Source organism: Gallinula chloropus, assembly GCF_964237585.1.
Source record: "Gallinula chloropus genome assembly, chromosome: Z".
In the NCBI taxonomy this organism is placed as follows: domain Eukaryota; kingdom Metazoa; phylum Chordata; class Aves; order Gruiformes; family Rallidae; genus Gallinula; species Gallinula chloropus.
Genome location: NC_140089.1, coordinates 80,384,059 through 80,409,173, shown reverse-complemented (window position 1 = coordinate 80,409,173; position 25,115 = coordinate 80,384,059). Strand labels below are relative to the sequence as shown.

Here is a 25,115-nt window from a genome sequence, read left to right as displayed (position 1 = left end):
CTAAACTGGTGGAGGTGTCTGCAGGGACAGGTCAGTGCCAGGAGAGGCTAAATAGAGCTGGAGCTGGGCTCGCATTGTTTGGATACACTTCGACTTCTGCACCAAGACTTCATCCAGCTTGGTCACAAAATTCTGAAAGTCCTGGTGAGGAAAGCAAAAGCAAAGTTTAAGGAACAGCAGTAGCAGCTGCTTGGAGAAAATCAGGATAGAAAATCAGCAGGAGTAGGTGGAAGCATGGTTTGCATTCTGTGGGATGGTAGATCAGGTCGGTGTTTCCTTATTGACGTCCTGACTCTCACCAAGGTCAATGCCTCTAAAGCCTGAGGATAACTTAATCTGGTAGTTTTATCTGTTGGCAAAACTACAGCTAATGCAGTGGTTTGAAAGTAAAAATGAATAAAGCACCCAGTGTCATCCTTCTACAGCAGTTAGCTTTGCAAAGGTTGGGTTATAGGGGGTCCTCATCTGAGGTGCTGAGCTCAGTTTCTGAGACCACTCGCCCTGGATCGAGCGATCGCGGCACTGGATGGTGAGTCGGGCCTCTCACTGATCAGACACACTGGCTGGTTCCTGGGCAGCAGGAGGGATTATCTCACAGCAGCTCACAGGGCCAGCCTGACTCTGTGAGACAGGACAGGTACCAGCACTGCACACAGGCTCAGCCAAGGGGGCTCTACCTTCCACAGCACCCTGCCACCGGGACAAAGAGGTGACATGAACCCCATCAGAGCTGAAGTGGAAGCAGGTATTCTTCTGTAGCGTTTGTGTCAGTGAGGGAGCACTCAGACTCGCTCTGCTCTCCAGCAGAGAGCACAGTTTGGTGCCTCTATTCACAGGTCAGTGTCTGAGAAGCTGGGATGTGTCAGGCTCAGGCTTCAACTGCTGCTGCATGGAAATCAATCATTCGAGAGCTCATTCAGCAGGACCCCAGCTGTCCCCTGCGCTGTGTCTGTGTCTCACAGGCACATCAGAGCCTTAACAAAGAGCAGCCCAACTGCTGAGGCACATTTTCCTTAAGCACTTTAAATCATGGCAGGTTCAGTACAAGGCTGGACTTGGCTGGAGTCTCTCCTGCAGCCAAAGATTCATGGCTGTAAAAGTTGCAACAGTCTTAAAGTGGAAGGAGAGAAACTGACACTTGTTGGTGTCCCTGCCTGTGGCAGGGGGATGGAACTCTGACCCCTGGGGTCCCTCCCGACCCTGACCATTCCATGATTGTATGATACCTAAAGTCCAATGTGAGTTCATTGTTCAGAGAAAGGTGAAATAACACTACAGGATGTAAGTTATTGACACACTGCCAGGAAGCCTGTCAGGCTTGGTATAATTCTGCTAACCAGCAAATGATTGGTTGCTGCAAAGGGCAAAAAACCAGGAGGAAGGGAAAGCTGATGTCCAGTGACCAACAGACTGAGGAAGAAATACCTCAAAAGATTTAAACAAGATTGCTTTGTATCTCTGCATTCTCTGCTACACTAATACAATCCATGACTTCTCTACTGCTTTGCAAACTTCCTTAAGCTATCTGGTAACACATCACATGCTGCAGCTGGAAATCGCAGCACATAAGCCACGTGGTGGCTCCATCCTGAAACCCCTGAGGCAAAGGTCCCTGTAGCTGTGCTTCAGATCTAAGTGTGATGAGAGGATTATTTGAATGTAATGCAGCACTGGAGCTTGGCTTTGTTGATAAGATGAGGGAGCTGGGAAGGCAGGAGGTTCTCCCTGGGAAACATTAATAACCTGGGTAAGAGATGTGACCTCACAGAGCTGGGACATGCATCTCTCTGGGTGCAGGAGAAGCAGACAGCTGGGGCTGCCTGGCTGGCAGCAGGGCTGTGCAGATGCCAGTCGTTAGGTCCAGCCTAGACCACTGTTACCCACGGTGAGGGGGTAACTTGACACAGGCAGGAGCCTGCGAGGGCAGAGGTCTCAGTGGTTGGAGCACTGGGGTGAGCAGGGCCGTGCATTGGCACATCTACAGTGTGACAGGCAGGGGACTCCCAGAAGTGCCATGAGCCCAGCTGTGACATCCCAGTGCCATGCTGCAGGGGTGTGCAGTTTGCTGTGCCGTTGACTTACTTGCTGCAGACCGTAAAGAGAGAAGCAGCACATGGGAAGAGGCCCTGTTTGGTGCAGGCTGGTACCCATGACGCAAGGTAAGAGAAAGATGTGTGACCAGAGACAAGCTGCTCAGAGCTGGCCTGTCAGCCTCCTCCTCCCCCAAGGAGCTGGCACTGTGGAGACTGGCAAAGACACAACAGGTACTGAAAATCAGCGGCCTGTCCTGGGACTCGGAGAGGCATCAGAGAATGAGGGTGGACTGGTGAGGAATGTCACTGATTCAAATTAATAATCTCTGAGATTAATTTATGCAGGTTCAGTGGGCACAGAAGGTGTCACCTGGAACACTTACTGTTGCTGACATCCGATTTATCAAGCACTCTTCCTTGAAGCACAAGGATGCCATTTCATCCAGCTGCTGCCGGTGGGCCCGGATCACAGCCTGTCTGATCAACACAAAATATATCAACAGTTAGACAGTGTGCTGCACTACCTACAGCCACTGCTGCCCCCAATAAACCTTTAAGAAGGAGGAGGCCTTGCTGTCTGGTGGTCCCTGGCATTCAGAAAGTGCACAGCAGTGCTCTTTGAAGTGCAGTGGCCTGCCCTGGTTTGGGGTTAAACATGACCTTGATGCTGAGGGTTGCTCAGAGAGCAGTGAACGTGGCCTCTCATCTCATAGGCAGCACAGGGGCACATACTGCTTTTCACCACAGGGAAATGTAGGGGGGGGAAAGAATTGTCCAAATAATCGGTTAAATAGCTTACAACCACAAGTTGTTTTGGTGAAAAACAGGCAGAGCTGGAAGGCAGGGCTCCTTGTGCTCCTCTGAGCAAGTTTCAATGACTAACAATTTAATGTCAGTCACATGAATACAGTCCAGTCCTCTGGAGCTGACAGTGGCAGCTCATAGTGCTCTGAAGCTTTACATCTACAGCTTCAGTGACTGCCCAGCTGTTCCAGCTGTGGTCCTTCCTCAGGTGTGGAACAGCCATCACCTATTTCACATCTTACAGGAAGCCAATTAGTTACTGAGAACTGCAGTTTGTATTATTATAGTAATCCCTCCAGCATTATCCTATGAAGCTCTAGTAGAATAATTGGCTTCCTGTGAGATTTTAAAATACCACTAAAACCCAGGTGATCATATATATGTATAACTACTGCACATTACCATTAATCTTATTAAATATTACATAGATCGATTTCAGATCAGTTTTTAAAGTACATAGGATACCAGAATAAAGCCAAAAGTATCATGTGTCTAGAATTTCTAAGGTTCATGACAATCTTTAGTGAGGAGCAAGACTTACTGTGCCTTTTCTAGGGCTTCCCTCTGCCATTTTCCCATCTCTGATGTAGCGCTTGGAGAGCTGCTGTTGGAGGTGCCTGATGGGCTCTTGGCATTTGCTAATGCCACGTTATCTTTGGTTGCAGATCCTGAATCTGCAGCAAAAGTCTCTTGTGTAAAAACACTCTGCATTAACTTGTTTTTTAGCAACCCTATTTCCTCATTGCTGAGCGATGACTTGGGTTGGTCTTCAGAGTGACCAAAGTTCTCATTCCTCAGTCCTGACTTGGGCTGCAGCAGCAGGCTGCTTTCCTGAGACTGGACTGCATACTCCATACTTCCCACACTGAGAAAGCATGGTGCAGCTGGAAAATAGCTCTTCTCAGGTCTATCAGCATTTATTTCCTGAGCCACGGACTCAGTGCTGGGCCCCTGATTGGAGTTTGACTTTCCTGAATTGCCAGTATTATCTTTAACTTCAGCATCACACTGTCTGCCACCTGAATATTCTTTGCACGTTGGGGTACTGAGAAACAAACCACCCTCTCTCTCTCCCCTGGAGCCCGGGGATTCAGCTGTGGATGTCTCTGCAGGGCCACATCCAACAAATAAACTGTGAATGACCCCTTGCTTCAGTGGACCTGAGCCCAGAAGGCAGCAGCAGGGCTTCACATCGCAGCAGGCAGGTGAAAGCTGCTTGCCCCCTGTTTGTGGGGGATGCAGCAGGGTGCAGTGTCTTCCACCACGGCGCATTTGCTCCCCCAGTTCCAGCATGCTGTCTGTCAGGGCTCTGCTCCTTGTACACTGCCAGCCCTCTTCCTCAAACCTCTTCTGGGAGCTGCATGTGCTCCTGTCCGACGGCAGCTGCCTCACACAGGGGGACTTCTCTTGGCTGGAAGACACTTTCTCTGTATCAGCTGTTTCCTCATAACCAAGAAGTGACACCCTGAGAGGGGCTGTAAGCTCAACAAAACCAGAAGATCCACAATGGATAACTCCATTTTTTCGAGCTCTCCATTTTACATCTCCTCCAAGGGCAGCCTGTCTATCCAAAGTGGGTTCTTCCTTCTCTTCATGCTGCATGATGATCTCTTTGCACTCTGGAGTTTCTGATTTCAACACAGGAGAAACATAGGGAGCATCCTTTTCTGGAGTTAAGGTGGTGTCATTGGAGTACACTAGACATCTGTGTTTGGATTTGTGTTGTTTGTGGTCACATAGGAAATCTTTATCATTTTTCCAGAGACAAGCAGGATCTTCCTGCAGGCAGTAAGGCTTTTCTGCAGTATTGCTTGGAGGGGGCTCACCTGCTAAGTCATAGCTCCAGTCTGATGGAGGCTTGCTGTAACCTGCATTTTTAATAGGTTCCTCTGTCTTTGGGCTGCCCTCACTGCAATCCCAGCTGTCATCTAGTTCATGTTCCTGCATGGGTATTGCATATTTAAACAACAAATCCTGTCTCTTTTGGCCTTTTTGCTCATCCTCAGTTCCTTGCTCTCTCTGATGAAGGAAAAATGAATGCTGGCTGCATTTGTTGGTGCTTCTTCTTTTCACGCTCTGTTGACTGCAGACAGGTGAGAAAGAATCTTCACTGAAATCGCTGTCATCCAGATCTTCCAGCTGCATTCCCTCTTTGCTCTGTGCTTCTGTGGGTGTAACGCTCAGCTCCTGCTTCACTTGAATCTCCTGGGGCTTGTATTGTGTTAAAAACCTCTCAAGAGGTTGATAGTTCAGGTTTTGCTGTAGAAGAGGTGGCTGCTGAAACTGCTGGTGATAGAGACGCAAATGCTCTTCCCTTTCCTTCTGAAACGCAGGCAGATTTGTCCAGGTTTCAACACATGGTTTAGCAAAGGTATTTCCCCATTCCTGCCTGTCATCAGAAGGCAGATTTCCATCTCCAAGGGGAAAATCATTTCTAGAAACCAGCTGTTTCTGAACAGGTTGCACTGTCTGGACTTTCAGGCACTGGGCAGGTCGTTTGTCATGGATATACTTCTCTCTCTGGCCACTCTCTGTTGTTTCTGCTGTGGCAGCATTTTTGATCATGAAATCCTTTGCAGTGGGGTTCTTTTCAGAGTGGGGGGACAGATCATCAGTCTTTTTCTTCTGGGGATGTGCTAGCCGTAGGACTCCGTTCACTGGGCTAGTGTGGTGGAACCACTGTGAGCTGGGGTTTCCTTTGTAGGCATGTCCTTTGTTGATTCCCCTGGGGGTAGAGGTAAAAGGGGCACTCGGTGGTTGGGGTGCTGCAGGACATGCCTTTGTTTTTGTGGCGTTTGGGTGATGCTGGAGGCCCAGCTTCACTTTCTTTGGAGAGCTCTTTTCCCCAGATGGCAAAGAGGAAGAGTTTTGGACACGTTTTGGAGATACATTTCCAGCTGTCCATCGCCTGTTTGTGATGGGGGTGGAACATTTAATTCCTTTCTTCAGCTCTTTGACCCTGTAAATGAGATTGGCTTTAGAAGATGTCATGTCTTCAGATAAAAAAACAGTGTCTACACAACAAACATGCTTTTACATATTAAGGCTGAACACTGAATATGCCTGGAGAAGAGGAGGCTGAAGGAAGACCGTATCACTGCCTACAGCAGAGGTGGGTGATGGTCTCTTCAGCCAGGTTACAGGAGATGGGACAAGGGGAAATGTCACAAAGCTGCCCCAGGGCAGGGTCAGATCAGATGTTAGGGAAAAATTTTTGACTGAAAGAGTTGTGAGGGGCTATAACAGGCTACCCAGGGAGGGGGTTGAGTCACAACCCCTGGATGTGTTTAAAAAAGGGCAGATGAGGTACCTAGTGATCTGGTTTAGCATAGGATGGGAATGGTTGGACTTGATCTCAAAGGCCTTTTCCAACCTTGTGATTCTGTGAATTAAGTGTCATTATATCCGTTTTAATTGTCAGTGATCCAGGTGGGCATCAAAACCTCTCTGTTGAAATTCCTGAACCTCTGGAGAGGACTATAGCACTATTCTGAAATGCTGCCTTGAACAGCACTTAACAGGCCACATGAGTGAAGATGGTCTCTTTTGTAGGGGGTTGCATTTCCACACTTCATAATGCAGCACAGTGCCAGCTCCAAGTGAGCTACTGCTCTCCACAGTACATCGCAGAGTCCCACCAGATACAAACCTGGGCTTCTGGAGTGGTTGCAGTGGGGCTAATTAGCTCAGCTGATGGGTGTACAGGCCAACAGTGTTTGATCTGACTCATCAAAACAACTGCAAAGAGCTGCTTCACTGCTACCACCCTATTCCCCCTCAGCTGTTTTCTTTACTCCTCTTCCCCTTAAGCACCTCCTGTCCCTTTTTACTCCAGCACTGCACAGCCTGGAATTTACTGCCCCCTGTGCAGAGGGGTGGATGATGAGCGTGCATGGGTTCTAGGCAGAACTACAGTACAAAACTAAACCAAAACTTTGGATTCCTGAGGTTAGTGATCCTGCAGTTGCAGGGAGCACAGTGATACTTCAATCACTGAAAGCTGTGAAAGCAGCATGAGGGAGTTACAAACCCCAGAGAACGTGAAGACCAAATGTCAGAGCTGGAACAGGTAAGGATTTTATATGCATTGTGAAAATCGCTTTTCTTGCTTGAATCAACATTTCCAGTGCATACAAAATAAACTGATATCACAAACATCATGTTACTTGTGTGTGTGTGTGTGCTTTTCACCTGGGCAAGACTGCGTTGGATCACCTACCTGTCAGCATATCGTAACGTGTTCAGGGTGTGCTCTGTAGCTATGTGGCTGGGCGACACATTGGCTATCATACACGTCTTGGAATTGCCAATGAAAGAATCCTTGAGCACCTGGGGTTGGAAGGAACAAATATGATTGTCAGCAATCCGTGTACCTTGTGTTTCCTGTACATTAGCAGTGTGTACACAGGCACTTTAACGTGAGTCAGGTGATGCAAATTACTGTCTCTTTTTTTTTTAATGAAGTCTTCTTGTCTCAATTTGTCTTGCCATTCTTTGCCTGTAATTTACAATGAGTAAGAGTGTTAATCAGGTCTCTGAACAAGCTCTTGCACTGGGTGCCACAGGGGTGCCCACATCCTTTGAGGAATAAAGCATTTGTTGCAACTGGCATGAAGAAATGTTGATGAAAGCTCCCATGAGCATCACTGCACAGAAGATGCAAGCTTGGTTGCAGACTGGGTGAAGATGGATGGTAATTCTGAATGAGTCTGAAAGACAGTTTTTGGGGATTTTGTTTGGTTTATTGTTTATTTACCACGCCAGTCCCCAGGGTTGACTGGGTGAACTGGCTGTTGGCCTTAATCCTGCAATCACCTTAAAAATTAATGTTTGCCAAAGTTACGCATTTCTCTTTTCTTCAGTTAATAGCTGTTACTGAATTATTCCCATTTCAATTTTTAGTTATTATTCTTTCTCATCAGGGAAACCTCTACTTTTGCTGTTCTGCTTGCTTTACCTGAGTTAATTTGCTTTGCCGAAAAGGGGTGTGCGCGTGCTCCTGATCCAGAGCCCGAATGCATTCCTTCAGCTACCAAAAGAAAAAGAAGAAAGGAGAAAAACACATCAATAACACACTGGGGCAAGGAACTGAATTGCATCAAACCTAACCTATGAAAGTACTGCTTCCTTCATGCACCTTTGACTCTTCCTCTGTGATGCCCCTGCTGCGGCCGCTGCCACCCGCAGCCAGCTTCAGCCGGTCCCGTTAGCAGCAGCAGCTCTGCTGCGCTCAGAGAGAGCAAAGCTGCAGCACAGAGCACAGCTGGTGGCTCTGTGGGCTACACAAAGCCCCAAAAAACTGGGTAAATACATACACTGAGCACACACAGAGCTCCACACTGCCGTGGACCTGCTGCTGCCTGCAGCACAGCCAACAGGTTGAAGCCAGATTGGGTGTAGTCCAGGCTCTGCTGCGGCTTACAGCACCGGTGTAGCGTAAGAGCCTTTTGAGCCCTCCCTCCTACAAATTGTTTTCTTCTTTTAGATCTTCTTCCCCTTCCACAACACTTAGGACAACATCAGTGCAAATGTATCTATGACTCTAATTTCATGTCCTTAGAGACAGCACGAGCTAAGAGGTGCTTTTTCCTCCCCATACCAGCTATATTCTGCAGTCTAGATGTCCTGTCTATGCGTGGGTCCCTCCTGGGCTGTGCAACAAGGCAGCTGGTGTGAAGCCATTTCCTCTTGCACCACTGCAGCAACCAGCTCCAACCAGCAGGGAGAGCAGGGACCAGCCCCAAACAATTAACTGCGAGGGGTGCTGGATTCAAGCCCAGGTTCAAGCCCACACTCAGAAGGAAACACAGATACAGCCTGTCCATCTAAACAAACATGTCACGGTGACTTCTGACAGGCTAACAGGGACGATACACTAAACACTGAGGATGAGAGAACAGACTATGCAGGGAATGGAGGGGTACAGAACTCCTACTGGAACTAACAGAATAGCTGGCTACACAGAACACATTAGAACTTCTTATTGTTAATAACTATCAGCAGAGGTAGCCTGTAGTCTTGGAGAAACATTCCTTACTACCAGCCTTAGGAAAAGATAGGTTCAAACTCAAAGATGTGCACATTTTTGCCGTGTTTAAACTGGAATACACACGACAGCGTTGCACTCCATACCAAGCCTGGATGCTCCAAAATTGGCTGAAATGGAGAGTATAGCCATGAGACAAGTAATTTAGAGGAAATATTGAAGGAAAAACAAGCATATTACTGTGTTGTCATGGTGATACTACCATGAAGGAGCCTTTTAACATTTAAAGTCTTACTACATTCTACATACACCCACTTAAAATGACACTTACTTCTCACTTGTACTGCCTTTTATTAAACATCACACCTCTAACATGTAAGAGATCAAACTATCCTAATTTTTTTATTCCACTTCTCATAATTGCAATATCTGAATGCCTTCTACTTGAAACCAACATGAAAATTCAGAACAGTAACAAACTTTGAACTTCATGTGTTCCAAGGCCTGTAGAGAGCATTAGGATCATTGAGGGCAGCACTAGGTTTTACAGACTGCGGGTCATTTAGACTCACCCAAAGATGCCTTTTACAGTTAACTCAGCCACCTCTTGTAAGCTGCCTATGTATTTACACACAGATTCACATAATATCAAAAATACAGACACTCTGATTTTAAAGTTCCTTTTAAAGGAGTTTCATGAGCTTACATTAAGCCTCATTACTCAGGAATATGTTTTATTCAGGTCCTGGATCCCCATGCCACTCAGTTACTCACTAGCAAGCTCAGAAAAGAAGCATGAAGTACAGAAGCACAGGCTTTCTCCCAGTATGAATGCTAATATTCTGCAGCAGGAAAGTCCCTGTGCAGAAGAACATTCTACATTCTCAAAACAGAGCAAGCACAGCACTCTATGAGCTATGGTGGTATGCTCTGACTTCTGTACTGTTGACTCATTGATTGCCTATCACTCTTCAGTCTTGCTTAGAGAAGCCCTCAGTCATCAGTGAGCTTTGTTCATTTGAATTAGAGGAGGTGCAAAGCCTTCTACACAATTTACACTTAGAGGCACTCTGCTTTATCTAAGAGGGCATTTCTCTGCTCCTTGTCCCTCTTTACACAAGGGTGTACAGCTACAAAAGACAGTTTGCATTACAAGTGCATTTCTTCCTGTTCCTTCCTCCCCACACACCAGTTGCTCGTTTCTACCCTCTTGAGCATTTAGGTCCTTTACTCCTGATCTGAAGGAGAAATCTGAGTTCAAGCAATGAAAATAACCACCAGGAACAGATGTGCTTTTGTGAAACAAATCCTGCACTCCCAAGCCAATATTCTCTGGGATGAAAAGGGACAAGACTTTCTTTATAAAACATGGGACACATCATACTATACCTAACATTCTCCACGCTGTGTTTTGTGGCTGGCTGTAAGAATAGATGAAAAAGACTTTATTTTCATCACAAAATCTATTCCCTCCTAAATTGTCTTTCATGCATGACACAAATTAAACTGGACACACCTTGTACTCGGGTTATTTTTTTCCCTTCCATGAATACATACATATATTATTCTGTGGTTCACTTTTATCCTACAACACACACTAATAATTAAACACAAAACCTTCCCCAGACATGTCAGTAGCTTACTGCTAAGAGACTTTGGTTTATTTCTGCTCCTTCCATTTTTGTTTGTCGATCTGAGTCTCTGGCATCAGCTGCCCTTTCGCTGCCAGCCAAGTCAATGAATGATATTCTAGAAAAAAAAAACCAAAACACAAAGTTGCATTTATCTTGGGGTTTGGGTTTTTTTCTGCCTTTAATTTTGTAAAACATTTTTTAAACCAGAGGACTGCAACACATGCCATCAGAATGATTACTGTTACTTTTGAACAAAGAGAAATACCTGGGGGAAATATGTGAGGCACCAAAATAAGCACAGCAACAGGAACAGTGTCAGAGCATCCTGGCACTACCACACTCATAAAGGAAAGTGTAATTGCATGTGGTTAGTGTTTCACAGTTTAATCGATAAGCTTTTTACAGTGTGACACATAATCTTTCCAGATAATCACTGCCCTTGTACCTTCCTAAGAATACAGTTAAAGTAGTTGTACATTTCTTGATTGTCCTTACAGGTAAAACAGACAACTGCCCTGTTAAGTGGGAATTCAGGACAATATGAATAGAAATGTCCTGGGTAGTAAGTAGTATATTGAGCTTTCGGTGTTCTTTGTCCCTTCCTTCCACAAAACTCCATTACTCCCTTTCATGTTCCTTAGTTCTGGTTGCCAGCTGCTGTACTAACTGTTGCATCTTTGTCTTTGCCCTTCTCTGTTCTCTGGAACAGCCCTAACTTCCTTTATAGGCATATTTGAGTTCCTTTCCCCACTCCAGCTCTAATTTGCTTTCAGTAACAGAAAGGAGGAGAAAACCAAAACCAAAAAAACCCCAAACCATTCAAACAAAAAACAAACCCAACACAAAACACCACCACATACACCTCTATTTCTAAGCAAGCCTGTCCTATCTTTTCTTCTCTCCATTATTTGTGGCTCTTCCATTTTGCCTTGTATTTTAAATGAGATCCTGGGAAGCAAGACTGCATGTTAGTTATTGGACTAATTGCACTAATACCGATACCTAGACCTCTTTCCTCAAACCTGTTTCTTGTGGTTGTTTACTCTGGAGAAAAGGCACCTGAGAACAGGCATGTTACAGTCTTCAAATACGTACAATGGCTGCTACAAGAGGAAGTAAACTGCTCTTTTTGTCTGCTGCAGATAGCATCAGAGTCATGCTCTCAAATTATCAGGGAGGTTTAGGTGAGGAACCTGACCAAAGGCAAACACCTCTAATGGAATCATCTCTACCTGAGCTAGTCATCCCAGGCTCCCTTTGTAGTCAATTATAGGACAGCGGCGCTTTGAGGGGCAAATCCAACTGACCTACTTTAGGTCACTCTGCAGAATGAATCATAGAATCATAGAGTATCCTGAGCTGGAAGGGACCCATAAGGATCCCCAAGCCCAACTCCTGGCTCCACACAGGGCAGCCAGGTCAGAGTGTGGGACTGAGCGTATTGTCTAGACGCTTCTTGAACTCAGCCAAGCTGGGTGCTGTGACTCCTTCCCTGCGGAGCCTGTTCCAGTGCCTGACCCCCTCTCAGTAAAGAACCTCTTCCTAATGTCCAGCCTAAACCTCCCCTGTCACATCTTCATGCCATTCCCTCAGGTTCTATCCCTGGTCACCAAAGAGAGGAGATTGGTGCCTGTCCCTTTGCTCCCCCTTGTCAGGAAGCCACAGACCATGATGAGGTCTCCCCTCAGACTCCTCTTCTCCAGGCTGAACAAACCAAGGGACTTCAGCCTCTCCTTGTAACACTTTCCCTCCAGACCCTTCCCCATCCTCATTACCCTCCTCTGGACACTCCCCAGCAGTTCCACGTCCCTCTTGTACCGTGGCGCCCAGAACTGCACACACAGCACTCGAGGTGAGGCCGCCCCAGCGCAGTGCAGAGCAGGACAGGCCCCTGCCTGGCCCAGCCGGCCTTGCCGTGCTTGATGCACCCCAGGACTTAACTCTCAGCTGCCCAACACTTCCTTCCTGTTTGCCTCCTGGATATCTCTGAGCTTAACTTCAGGATCAGCCCTGAGCACTCCCACTTTTAGCCTTACCGTCCAAATGTCCTGTTGGATGTGTCTTTAATTTGGATTTGGATGATAGCATGAGATCGAGAGGAATCTGAGTTGACTCCAGTAGCTCCTGTGCTACGTTCTTTTCCCCCCTTCAAAATCACCTGCAAAATAAGGGGGACAAAATCCAAGCAAATTGTAAATAAAAATGCAATCTCTCAGAAAGAGCTCTTGTCCTCCTAAGACAAGGAAACATTAGGAGGAATGGTTCACTACAGCCTTAAAATTTGGTAAGAGGCAGATGTTAAGTTAGACTGGATCCCTTCCAGTCTTTGTTTCACAAGTTTGTATATGGATTTGCTTGGAGTAAAACTACAGAGCTTAGAGATCACCCTGCATGTAAGAAGTTGTTGCATGCACATTCACTTGCAAAATGTCCCAACTATAAAATTCAAAACAAGAGTATGGCAGCAATGAATCACAGAATCATGGAATCATTAAGGTTGGAAAAGACATCCAAGATCACCTAGTCCAATTGTCCCCTACCACCTATATTACGTACTAAACCATGTCCCTAAGTACCTTGTCCAACCTTTCCTTGAACACCCCAAGGGACAGTGACTCCACCACCTCCCTGGGCAACCCATTCCAGTGCCCAACCACCCTTTCTGAGAAGAAATTTCTAGTCTCTAACCTGAACCTCCCCTGGTGCAACTTGCAGCCATTCCCTCTTCTCCTATTGCTGGTTATCTGCAAGAAGAGGCCGAGCCCCAGCTCAGCACAACCTCCTTTCAGGTAGTTGGAGAGAGCAATAAGGTCTCTCCTGAGCCTTTTCTTCTCCAGACTAAACAGTCCCAGTTCTCTCAGCCACTCCTCATCAGACTTGTGTTCAAACCCTTCCCCATGCCCTTCTCTGGACATGCTCCAGGGCCTCAATGTCTTTCTTGTAGTGAGGGGCCCAGAACTGAACACAGTATTCGAGGTGCAGCCCTACCAGAGCTGAGTACAGGGGGATGATCACCTCCCTGGTCCTGCTGGCTATGCTATTCCTGATACAAGCCAGGATGCTGCTGGCCTTCTTGGCCACCTGGGCACACTGCTGGCTCACGTTCAGGTGAGTGTCAACCAGCACCCCCAGATCCTTTTCCTCTGTGCAGCTTTACAGCCACCCTGCCCCAAGCCTGCAGCGTTGCCTGGGGTTGTTACGACCGAAATGCAGGACCCTGCACTTAACCATGTTTTACTTCATCCCATTGGCCTCTGCCCATTGACCTGACCTGTCTAGGTCCCTCTTGAGGGCCTCCCTACCCTCCAGCAGATCAACACAAGTCAGTAATGCTGCAGGTACAACCCCAGACACTCATGAGTTTTACTGTTCGTTGTGTTAAAATTTCACTTTCTCATGTCATAGATGGGTACTGCTATCCAGAAAGTTACATTCAAAAACACAAAGTGCCAAAATTCTTCTCCATTTCCATCACTAAAAGAAATTATGCCTGAGTAAGGAACAAAGTTAAAACATCAATTACATTCAATACAACAGTAAAATAAGATAACAAGGAAGAGAGGGAAGGCAGAAGGACAAAGGCTCCTTCAAGATACAAATCTGGAATATTCTCTTTTGAAAACTTGTAGGAACTGTTGCAGAAAGTCTAGCAGGATGCATAAAACAGTCATTAATTTTGTTTCTGGTTGTAAGAATAAATTAAAATATTATCTAGCAAATCAATACATTCTCAGCTGACAGATGTGCATTATTCATGCCTTTCAGTGGCCAGTTCTCCATCAGCAATCTAACCAACTGCTGCACCTCCTGAGCATTATATTAGTGCTAAATGCAGATAATTTCTGAACCAAAGCCAAGACCCATGAATAGCGAATGACTAGGGATATATTCAAGACTCAAGACCCATGTATCTGTTGCAAACTATTCAGAAGCTCTGAGTCAAGCCAAGCACACTTCTGTGTTCAAAAGGGCCTGTGGACAACATAAAATTATTTTTTTTGCCCCAATACCTGTAGGAATGAAGTAACATGATAGCTCTTCTATGTGTGAAATGGATAACAGAGAGGAATGTGTTAATCAACCATACAGCAAATATGCAGAAGCATCACTAGCATATCCCAAAGCTTGGAGTTAAAGGGAAGACGAAGAACAAAATTCAGTGAAATCAGAGGGCAGCACCACACCAATTTTAATGAGTCGATTACACTATCAGGCACTTGTAATTTACACTTTCTTACTAACAAAAGAATTAAACTGTGCAAAGTCAGGCTAAATAGGGAGCAGATTTAACCAGCTTGCTTGCTGCAGGACAATGCAGAGAATTTGCTAGTGCCCTTCTAGGGCTTAGCCAAGCAGGAAAGGAAAACTGAAGCCTTGCTTGTGCTGAGTATCAGCTACCACTTAAAGATCCTAGCTTTACTTTGTTGTTATCACCCATCACTATCTAGGCAACGTATTAATTGTAATTCAGATTAATATCTCAATCTTAAGTATTTTCTCATTTCTAATTCCATTAATTTTCAAATTTATATCTTTTGTCCCACATTCACATACCTTTAATACATATAAGTTCACATACATTCAAGATCATATAAGCCAAAGAAACCATACCAGGAGAAAAGACTTATCCAGCTTTCAATATCCCTTGCTGGGACACAAGTTAATTTCTGGAATGAAGATAGCAGTTTGTTTCTTGGCAAAGTTCTTTCCATAAGGAGAGGCAGCAGAAACAACAGCTGTAAATCAGCAGCTTGCATGTTGCCAGTACAAGTCACAGTGACCTAAGAAGCTCACTGAATAAAGGCACTTCGAACAGTGCTCTGCTGGGGTTGCCAATTTAATAACCTTGAAAAGGAACACACACATGTGCTACACAACAAATAACAATCTCTGTTAATGACATACAATCAGTAAATCCAGCTGTGGGAGACAAAAAATAATTGCAAACATAGAGGTTACCTCCAACAGTAGATCTACAGAGTCCACCTGAACCTCCCGCAGTCCAACTATTTGAACAACATGCTTGCTGTCTTCTCTTGCAAAAAGTCTGAAAATCAAACAGTGCAGAAAGGAGTTTTCTAACATCTCAAACAGCAGCCACGTAAACACATGTCAGTACCATGACACTGAAAAAGCAATCACGGTGGCTGACTGGGGAGAGGCACCACTGTCATTCATTTATTGTCAGAGCTGAAGAGGTATTTCATTTACAACATGTACCACTGTTAAAGAGACATGAGCACTGCATTTCTGCTAGCTCAGGAATATAACAATGAAGGGAACTAAATGACCATATTTACATTTTAGAGCTCCTGTCTCTCTTTAAACTGTGTCACAGTCTTCTCTGGGTAATTCAGACTAAGTTATTCTCTAAACAAGTTCTCAAGATGTTTGCACAGGATTTTAAAGCAGCTCCCATAGCTGTGAAGTCAGAGCAGAGCACCTCTGCTGTGAATCACACAGCAGTGTTACAGTACGCAGGAAGAATACAGACATGATGCACATGGGAGGAAGCTTAATCTTTTTCTTCAATAACAGCAAGATAGCTAATAGATATGCAGAGTAAATCGCCTCCTCTTACATAGCAGATTATGCTACCTGCTCCTCAAAGACTGTTTTGGAGAAAGGGAACACACATGCATGGATATAGGTGTCCCCTTTTTAAATAGATGCTCATTTCCCCAGCAGAAGGCCTCCTTTTTGAGCCCTCCAGTGTGTTCTCACACTCAGTCCTCTGAAGGCTGCTAAAGGCCTGCAAGCTGACATGTGATGTTCCTTCAAGCTTACTCTGAAAGTATTTCACTACTGAGATCTTAACTGACATTGTATTCAGAGATTTCAGAACACAGAGAATGTTTTATACCAAACACTAGGTTGTTCTGGATGGAGCTGCTGTAGGAGTATACATCCATCTGAACAAGCCTGGGGCTGAGGTGCTGTTATTGAGGGTGACAACAGCATCACCTGCAGAGGCTCACTCAGGTGAGTCACCAGGCTGCAGGGTAAAGGTGCTCAGGGAGATGAGCAGGGTCTGCAGTGTCAAGCAGGACAAATGGGAGATCAAGATCTCCAGAGATTAAAGATCAAGATGGAGATCAAGATCTCCAGTGCCAAGTGCCTGAGACCCACTGACACACTAGAAGGGACAGCCAGGGCTTATGTTTAAGCAGGGAAAGACAGGGATTCTACAATGGTTGGCATAAGAGTTTCTGGCCACAGGAATTCTGGCAACATAAGCTCATATATCTCAACCACAGATCCTTACTTATTTCCCTTCCAAAGTAGTAAAAACCAGGAGCTCCTATCAGTGCCACAGCATTTAGTGTCAGATTCTGCCTCCTTCAATAAGTAGGTCTTAGGAACAACCCTAATTAAATGCAAAACATTTACTGCAGATGTTAATATATTAACTGTAATTGCATGAAAGAGTAGTAACTGATTTATAAACAGTAACCAACTGATTCATAAGTTTATAGTGAAATATATTTTTACTAAATACCTCTTCCTCCCATTTAGCAGGTCATAGAGCTGTCCACAGTAGATCTCATAAAAACTGATCAAAACCATGAGATCCTTTCTTGACTGTGATGCTTCCAGGTGTCTGAAGATGTCCTTGGCAGCCAAGGCATAGAGTCCTGCGTTTCGATGAGTACCTATCATAGTGTAAGTCTTGCCAGCACCAGTCTGTCCATATGCAAAGCAGGTTGCATTGCCTCTGTGAAGGTAATTTACAGCTTTAGGGTCACATCTGATTTATTCATATCTATTTCAAACAGATTCTGCAATGTCAGTGTCTATCTATAGTGGCCTCTTAGCAATGAGGTTTGGTTTACTATCCCATCTGGAAAACTGCAAAACATTTAGCAGTGATTCCCAAGTATGTGCTATGGAGATCTGGCATAGCTCTCTGTGCTGGCTCTCTTTCTTTCTTCCAGATGCCAAAAATACATTCAAGGAAACTAAGAATTCATTATTATTCTTCCAGCTGTTTAGATGCTGAAGTATTGAAGGATTATGAATGGCAATCCTAATTATTAATCACAGAGAAAAACAACTGTGACATGAGATGCAAAACAGCCACAAGTCAGGTTCTGTATTAACATGTTGTACTTGATGGAAATTATCACCCCAACTCTATAATTTACTGAGAGAGGCTACTTTGTCTCACGCTGCAGTCCCACACACAGTTGAGTCCATCTAAAGAGTTGTTGCCTAGGGGAAAGTCTTGCTATTCCTGGTTGTGTGACCTACCCCACTGACCCACCTCTGTCTGCTGGATCTGATGTGTGACTTTACTGCACTGAAACAATGGAAAGCTTTCCACTTTTCTGCGAGCTGCTTTTCTGCTGTTTCTGTGAGAAACTGAAAGTACTTCAGAGAGGATCACAAAATATGCCCAAACTGGCTTCACTTAACCTATGGGAACGTGCCTAGTGGGGGGCAGGGCAGAGCATCACCCAGCTTGCAGTATTAGAGAGCTGTTTTGTTCACTCATTCCAGAGAGTAAAACAACAATCTTGGCTTATTCCAGATTGCTCCAGCTTTGTCATCAAAGCACTTTAAGATAATAATGGCAATACACATAAAGTGCCAAGGAGCTCTCAGGATATGGGTCCACTGCCCTTCAAGCTTCTCTAAGTTGAGGTTACTGCCTGTCAACTTCTTTCTCATCCTTGCTCTTATAAACACTCAACTCACAAGTATGATGGGAGAACTCACAAGTATTCAGTTCAGAGGGAACTCAAGCATCCAAAAAGAAGTACTAGAGAATAAATTATGTATTCCCTCCCCTACCTTAAAAAAACCCCCAAACTTCTTAGCTGGCTCAGTACCCTGGCAAAGAAATAGATAAAAATACAGGGCTGCTGTAAGCACAGTGAACAATTTCTTGCCAGCCTAGATTGCAGAATTAGTGCCCCACAGTGTCAGACTAGACAAATGCCAGTAAAGGAGATGGAGCAGGAGGAACAGAAAAGTTAGGGGAAGTGGAGAAAGAGCAGTGGCATCTTTTCCTGTGGCATTACTGTATTAGCTGTACTGTAAATTGGGCCTTTAGTGTTTATTATACAGGAAATTACAAGTTTCATTCTCCTTTTTCACTTTCCTTTTCTCAAAATCATGATACTCTCTGTCTCTACTGATGATACCTGAGGATTTTCCAGTAATAGAATAATGCATTTTGTAATTTTTTCACTGTGGGTATGTAATCCGTTCCTTCAAAGACTCAAAAATGTAATTACATTCAAGCTTGTCATTTTTCATAAAAGTGAGATCACTCATGTAAAGCCACCATCAATTTCCCATTAATCAGGAAGCATCTAATCATGACTAAACCTTTAAGCAAGCAGAAAATAAATACAATAAAAATAAATCACAAGATTATTAATAATTCCTATTAGCCTGTGAACTGTACAAATGCAGGCAAAAACATCTCATGGCAGTCTCATGAAAGAAGTACTATTATTCCTCTACAAATGAGTATGTCTCTGTGCCACACAGAGGCCTTTGTTAGAGGTGATTAGACTTCAGAAATCCTCACATATTATTTTTTCTTTCTAGTCTGGCCATGGTGTCTCTTTGTTGCACCTAAGGACAAATTTTTGCTTCCTCTGTGATTTAGATTTCTCACCAAGTGCGAAGAAAGTTTTCTCTGATTTTGTCAAAATTGCAATCTGAGATACTCTAAAAGGGGGAAGGTATGTGGCAAAGTTGAAATGAACGTGTTTTTCAAAAGATGAAAAGCGTAAAGGAGAAATTAAAGCAGTACATGAAACTAGAAAACAACAAGGTAAAAAATAACAAATGTAAACACTGATGCCCTACCCGTTAAAAACATGCTGAATGAGAGGATGAGCTGTCTTCATATACACATCTTGATTGGTACATGACTCCCCAAAGACTTCATCAAAATAAAAAACATGCTGAAAAATAAATGTGATCTTTACATGAAAATGAATGTTTCACTTCCCCTTTACCCACATCCAAAGGTAAATAAATTTAAATAAGAGAAGCCTTTCTTGTGACTTCATATGGCTTTGGATCAGGTACAAAGGGATATAGCAGCTTTACCATAAAGCAGCATGACATATGCAGTAACACATCACTAGAACTAAGCAAGAGACTGAGGGTAGGAGGGGAAAGGAAAAAAAATGAAGCAAAGATGCCTTGATTTCCCATTATTCTGAAGCAGAACATACACAATCTTCTGACAAGCAATTAAAAAAAAAGGCTAATTAAAGAAAACCTATTCTTGAAATGAATCAGCCTACAGTTGTACAGTAAGACTTAATAAGAACACAGAGTTAACTTTGGACTCGCTCAAAATTAGTCCTTGGTTGAGATTGACTCTGCTCTGTAGACTTAAAAAACTTCCTGTGTCAGAGGAAACAGAAGTTATTCCTAAGCAAAGATGGACTGTATCCAACCCATCACAAAACCCCCAAACTTCCCACAACCCAGATCTGACTGAAGGCAGCAGGGTCTCCTTCTCTAGTTCAGAATAGTGTGTGTAGAGAGAGACACAAACATCACATTTTCAGAAAGAGCCTCCACAGACTGGTGTCTAGCATTGCACTCCAACAAATCCATTGCAGTGTAAATTAAGGTGGTAGATCTCCAGGACTAAGAATCATTTCAACAATGCACAAACCACAGTATTGCAGAGGCAGATTAAACCAGGGAGCCTCAGAACCTACACAAGTTCAGAGGGCAGATGGGCTTTGTCATGGCCCTGCAGTTGGGGACCCTGGCCGTGGAGCTGGATGGAGTATGTCCCACTACCTCCCACTTCATCTGTATCCCTTGTTCTCCTTTCTACAGGAACCAGAGATGGAGGCAGGGCAAGTAACCAGACATGGAAGCAGAGAAGTTCTCCTAGGTCCTATAGAATACATACTGCCTCAGCCACTTTTGTTTGGAATTTATTGATTTTGTTTGTCTATACAGACATAAACAAATTAATTAGCAGTTATTTCAGCACTGACATGCTAAGGTGATAAGCATGGTATAAGTGCCAAATATAGGTAGTCAGATGGAGGGAGCTGGGTGGAGTTGTGCATGTATCACACCGTAAAAGGTGGTACACGAACCAAGAGCTGTAAACTGCATTTTTACTGGATACTCCAAGCAGTTGTTCCTAGGACCCAGGCTGTAAAAATAACACCCAGTAGAATGAGAATGGCTTGTTGCTCTCTAGAAACCAGTTCTGTTCCTGGTGCTGTCAGTCAAAAGTGAGAATTTGAACTATGACAGCACAAGGGATTTGGGATTAAGAAACAAAGACCAACAGGGAATTTAATTTTCCAAAGCATTTGAGAACAAAGGAAAGGAGGGGATGAGGGTGTATGTGATTCATTGAACCAGACCTACAGTGCTGAACGGTGAAAAGGGAACTCCTTGCTGAAGTGCACTGGAAAGCTATCCAGACAGCCTGCAGCAGGGAATTCTCCTGCACCAATGGCATGTAGCAGATGGTTTTCTTTTGTGACACACAGAGAAAGCTGCAACGGACATGCTACTGAGGCTTAAAATTCTGGGCTTGGGTTTTCTGCCACAGGTTGGCAAAAGTCAGAAGCAATTTAAATACAGTTATGCTGAGCTTATGGAAGAGCCCACCAGTGACTTCAGTGCAAGAAATGCGACAGCCCTTTTCTGTTTCCCTTCATGGAAATTCCAAGCTCAGTTTGTTTTATGCCACCCATGCAAGTGACCAGCCCATCAGCACAACCTTCAAGAGAAGTGTGTTACCTGTAAAATATATTGGGTGAGATCAACAGCTTCCTTCTTCTCATGCAGAAGTAGGGTTTCCTTATCTTTCACTGTGATGATGTTAACCTCCCCACGTCGCTCCTCCCTCAGGCTCAGAGGACGTTTTCGCACACAGACTCTGATTTTCTCACTCTCTGTCCATGGAGTCTCTTTCTCAGAAGTATTTGATCTACAACAGAAGTGTAGGTTTATATTTTAAAATCAGAATCTAAAATATGCATAAATTAATTAGCTTTGCCAGATATATATTTCTGTCCTTAATGGCTTATAAAAACCCCAGGCATTCACATCTCATTGTTACACAGTGAAGTTACTGCTGTTTCTTCCTTAATAGGCTGATGCCTTATGTGTGCTTTTGTGAAAAGAATAGTTGTGTTTGTACAGCTATGTTCCTGAACTTTTTCCTGAATTGGCTTCTTTTCAGTTGTCCACAAACCACAGATTGAAGCTGACACAATATGCAGGTTAAGAAAGAAATTTAGTCTTGCTGAGATTATTTGTAGTCGTGATTAGTCAATAATGTGCAGATAAAAGTCCAGATCATAAAAAAGAAGGGTATAATACTTAGTTGTTCTTCTTCTTATACTGACTTTCATTCTTCCTATTACAGGCTGTCAAACAGGTTACAAGTAATAAAAATGGGAAATTAGAGCATCACCATGTTCCTATTCAGCTTAAATAAAATCCAAAACGTTGATATCATCATCATCACCTCTTCAGTCTTTTCTCAAAAATAATTATATGGTTTCAGACCACAGGCAAAGCTGTTGTACTCTTGTGTTTTGGAAAAATCTACTTTAGTTCTCTTTCAAACACCTCATAAACATAAGGCCATTTCATTTTTCATTAATTAATCAGGCATGTAAAGCGTTTTGTGATGCAGCATACAGAATATGCTTGAATTAAACCAAAACTTCAGCTTTTGAGGGGAAAAAAAAAACCTATCAAGGCCCAACTTGCCCAAAAATCATGTTTCTGCCATGCTGTCCAGAATCAATTAGCATAGCAACTGAAAACTCACATACACTACTTGTCTAACAAATTAAAACCAAACTCACAAGTTACTCAACATCCCACTACAACCACAAGCTTGTAGAGTTACTGCTATTGTGTTGCATGACTCCCCAGAAGCACGACATGCAGATGTAAGTCTCAAGATGCAGTCCTTGAAGATTACACACCAGTAATCTTGACTTGTAACAGGAGTGCCCTTAATTTTAGTACAGCTTTCCCATGCAGACCAGGATCAGGCCCTGAGCTTAGATGGAAAATTCTTTCCCCTGAAAAGAAATGATCCTTGAAATAAGATGCTTCATAAGCTAGGGTGAGCTTATGGATATCACTAGACACCAAATGTTGGCCAGCAAACGATCAGAGGCTCTGAAGTTTAATTCTCCTGTCAGAGGCTGGATTTGGTGACCTGCAGAAAGAGCCTGTTATGCTCTAAGAGTCTGAAGGAGGAAGGACTGAATACAAGAACTGGAGAAAGGAAAAAGTGAAGAGACTGTTTATGAGATAGAAGCCATCAATTCTTCCTAGTACAGAGGCACATTTTTTTGAACATATTTCGTATGGGAACAGAATGCATTTTAATTCTATTTGCTGAACCTGAAGTAGAAATTTTCTATTAACCTTTCTTAATCAGAAACTGTATTTAATAACAATACATATATATATATTTATTACCAGAAAAAAAATCTTGACACAGATCATCAGAAACCTAATTAGACCACAGGTCAGAAGAATCACTATGAACTGTCTGCTACTGTCAAAATCAAGCAATTTGTTGTGGGCAAGAACAAAATATATTTAAACATATTGAAAAAGCTCTTTATCTTTCTGCCATCTGAAACCATGCCAATGTTTTCCCATGTTTCATGTTAAATGAAACCAGATTAGCCTTCACAGTGGTCAAATGACAAGGTGACATGGCATCAGGAGACCAGCCCAAGCCTGGAATGCACAACACATATTCTGTGGTCAAAACAGGAGAAAGAGAAACTCAGGCATGTCAGGAAGAAGCAGCAGAAAGCCCAAATGATGAACCATAATGGTAGGCACAGAAAATGTGCTTAGGAAAAAAAAGAAGAAGAAGGAAAGAAAGTGATAACAATAGATGACATGGCTCTATAACAGGTTTTAAAACCTTGAACTTCTCTAGTTGAGCTGTTAGGACGCATTTTATCATTTTTTTCTTACCAGCAGTATGAATCCTGCCCTTTTAGCTGTACCTTGGCTCAACTTCTAGAGGAGACAGAGAAAGCACTAAAATGCTAATGTATGTAGGTGGTTAGTGCAGTTCTCTGGAAGTTGGGAGTTATTTTTTTCCAACAAAGGGGAGTTATAAACCTCTGTCTTGCATTTCACAGCTTAAATGCTCTAGCTACATGTCACCTTAGTACTTTTCCACTGTGGCAACAGCATCTATACCTAGTTGTAGGCTCAATTGGGAATTGTAACTGACACCCCAATTCCACTGACCATCTCATATACCAAATCTCTCCCTACAGCCTTCCCAGACCAAGTGCCAACCTTACACACAGCTACCTGTCTTCACTCATTTTCACTTCATGCCTGGCACAAATGCACTGACACATGCTAGATGCTGGTAGGAAGTGTGCTGAGCAGTATGTGCTTGGATGTTGAATGAGGAAAAAAATATTTTGGGCTTTAAAAATGTTGCCAGAGTAGATCCAGCAGTGGTTGAAGACAACCATAGCCCTTCTGCTACCAAAGAGTGGGTAAAGTATAAAAGTTAGAGGTAATCTGCTTGGGGAGCACCCACAGGGACTCCCCCTCATGACCACATCTGTATCCTATCACACTTATATTAATTTGCTTTTTAAAGCTGAAGTTTGGAAATTTCTTTATAAACAAACATAACCATCACAGTATGTACCCTTGTCACTGGGAAATAAATGGACAAACTTACCAACTGACAATACCATATTTTGGACAATGTGTTGCAAGATAATGGAAAGAAAGATACATTGGCCAAAACACCAAGAAAACAAAGCTTTATATCCTGAAAGACAATAAAGACTATTCTTAGACAACATTGGTGAGTAGCAGCTGGTGAAATTTAGCTGATTCCTTCTACCAGACTTGGAGAGTCATAAATGCTTACTAACATCTCTCTTCCCAATCGCATTGTGAATTGCTCTGTAGTGATAGGATTGTTTATTTGGAGGTGATGAAGACAGATTCTCCTCCTCCACAATGAAGAAATAATTAATTTATGTATCCCTTGAAATATAGCAAAATAAAGGCAACTGATTATTACCTGATACAGGAATGAGGTAGTCCGTAATTATACCCTGAAATATGAGCTATTCTTTGTACGATAGGAGCTTCAGAATCCCCCAGGAGAGGAGCAATATCATCAGAAACTGTTGGACAGTCCAGGTCCTTTTTTGTGCACATTCCAGGAGTATTGAGGTCTCTTTTAGTTAACCTGCTCATCTCTGAATCATGTGGTTGAATGTGTCCCAATATCTCCCCTAGGCTGTTCTTCCTTTCGTTGGCACTGAGGTCAGATGAACCGTATGATTCAGAGTCTTTCACTATTCCATCATTTTCTTCCAAGAAGGACTCAAAGCGCAGCTGTCTACAGGGACCTGATCTGGGCATCTGAGGCTTACTGAAAAGGCCATTTGGTTGAAATTCTTGCTTGCTTAAGTCTGCAATGTCTTCCTCTTGCATAATTTTGATTATTCTAATGAGCTGAAAGAGTCGTTTGCGGTCGTTCATGTCATGGACCCCTAGTTTGGTATAATCTTTCATGGAAACTCTGGCAAGTTCATCAATCTTCTGAAGACCAAAGGCAGCAAAATGGGGATAGTACTTCTCAAGTTCTGCCTCACAAAGGCATTCATAAAGGCATGATGCCAT

General features: G+C 43.6%; 1 protein-coding gene across 1 annotated transcript; it reads right to left on the bottom strand.

The window, feature by feature from the left end:
• KIF24 (kinesin family member 24) lies at positions 1 to 25,115 on the bottom strand (the record flags this gene model as incomplete). The annotated part of the gene is made up of 12 exons (XM_084278864.1): positions 1 to 141; positions 2,417 to 2,510; positions 3,379 to 5,796; positions 7,057 to 7,166; positions 7,795 to 7,866; positions 10,467 to 10,572; positions 12,494 to 12,615; positions 15,417 to 15,504; positions 16,957 to 17,172; positions 19,281 to 19,378; positions 21,204 to 21,393; positions 24,508 to 25,115. The coding sequence occupies 12 exons, from the start codon at positions 25,113 to 25,115 to the stop codon at positions 1 to 3; spliced, it is 4,263 nt and encodes a 1,420-aa protein (XP_084134990.1).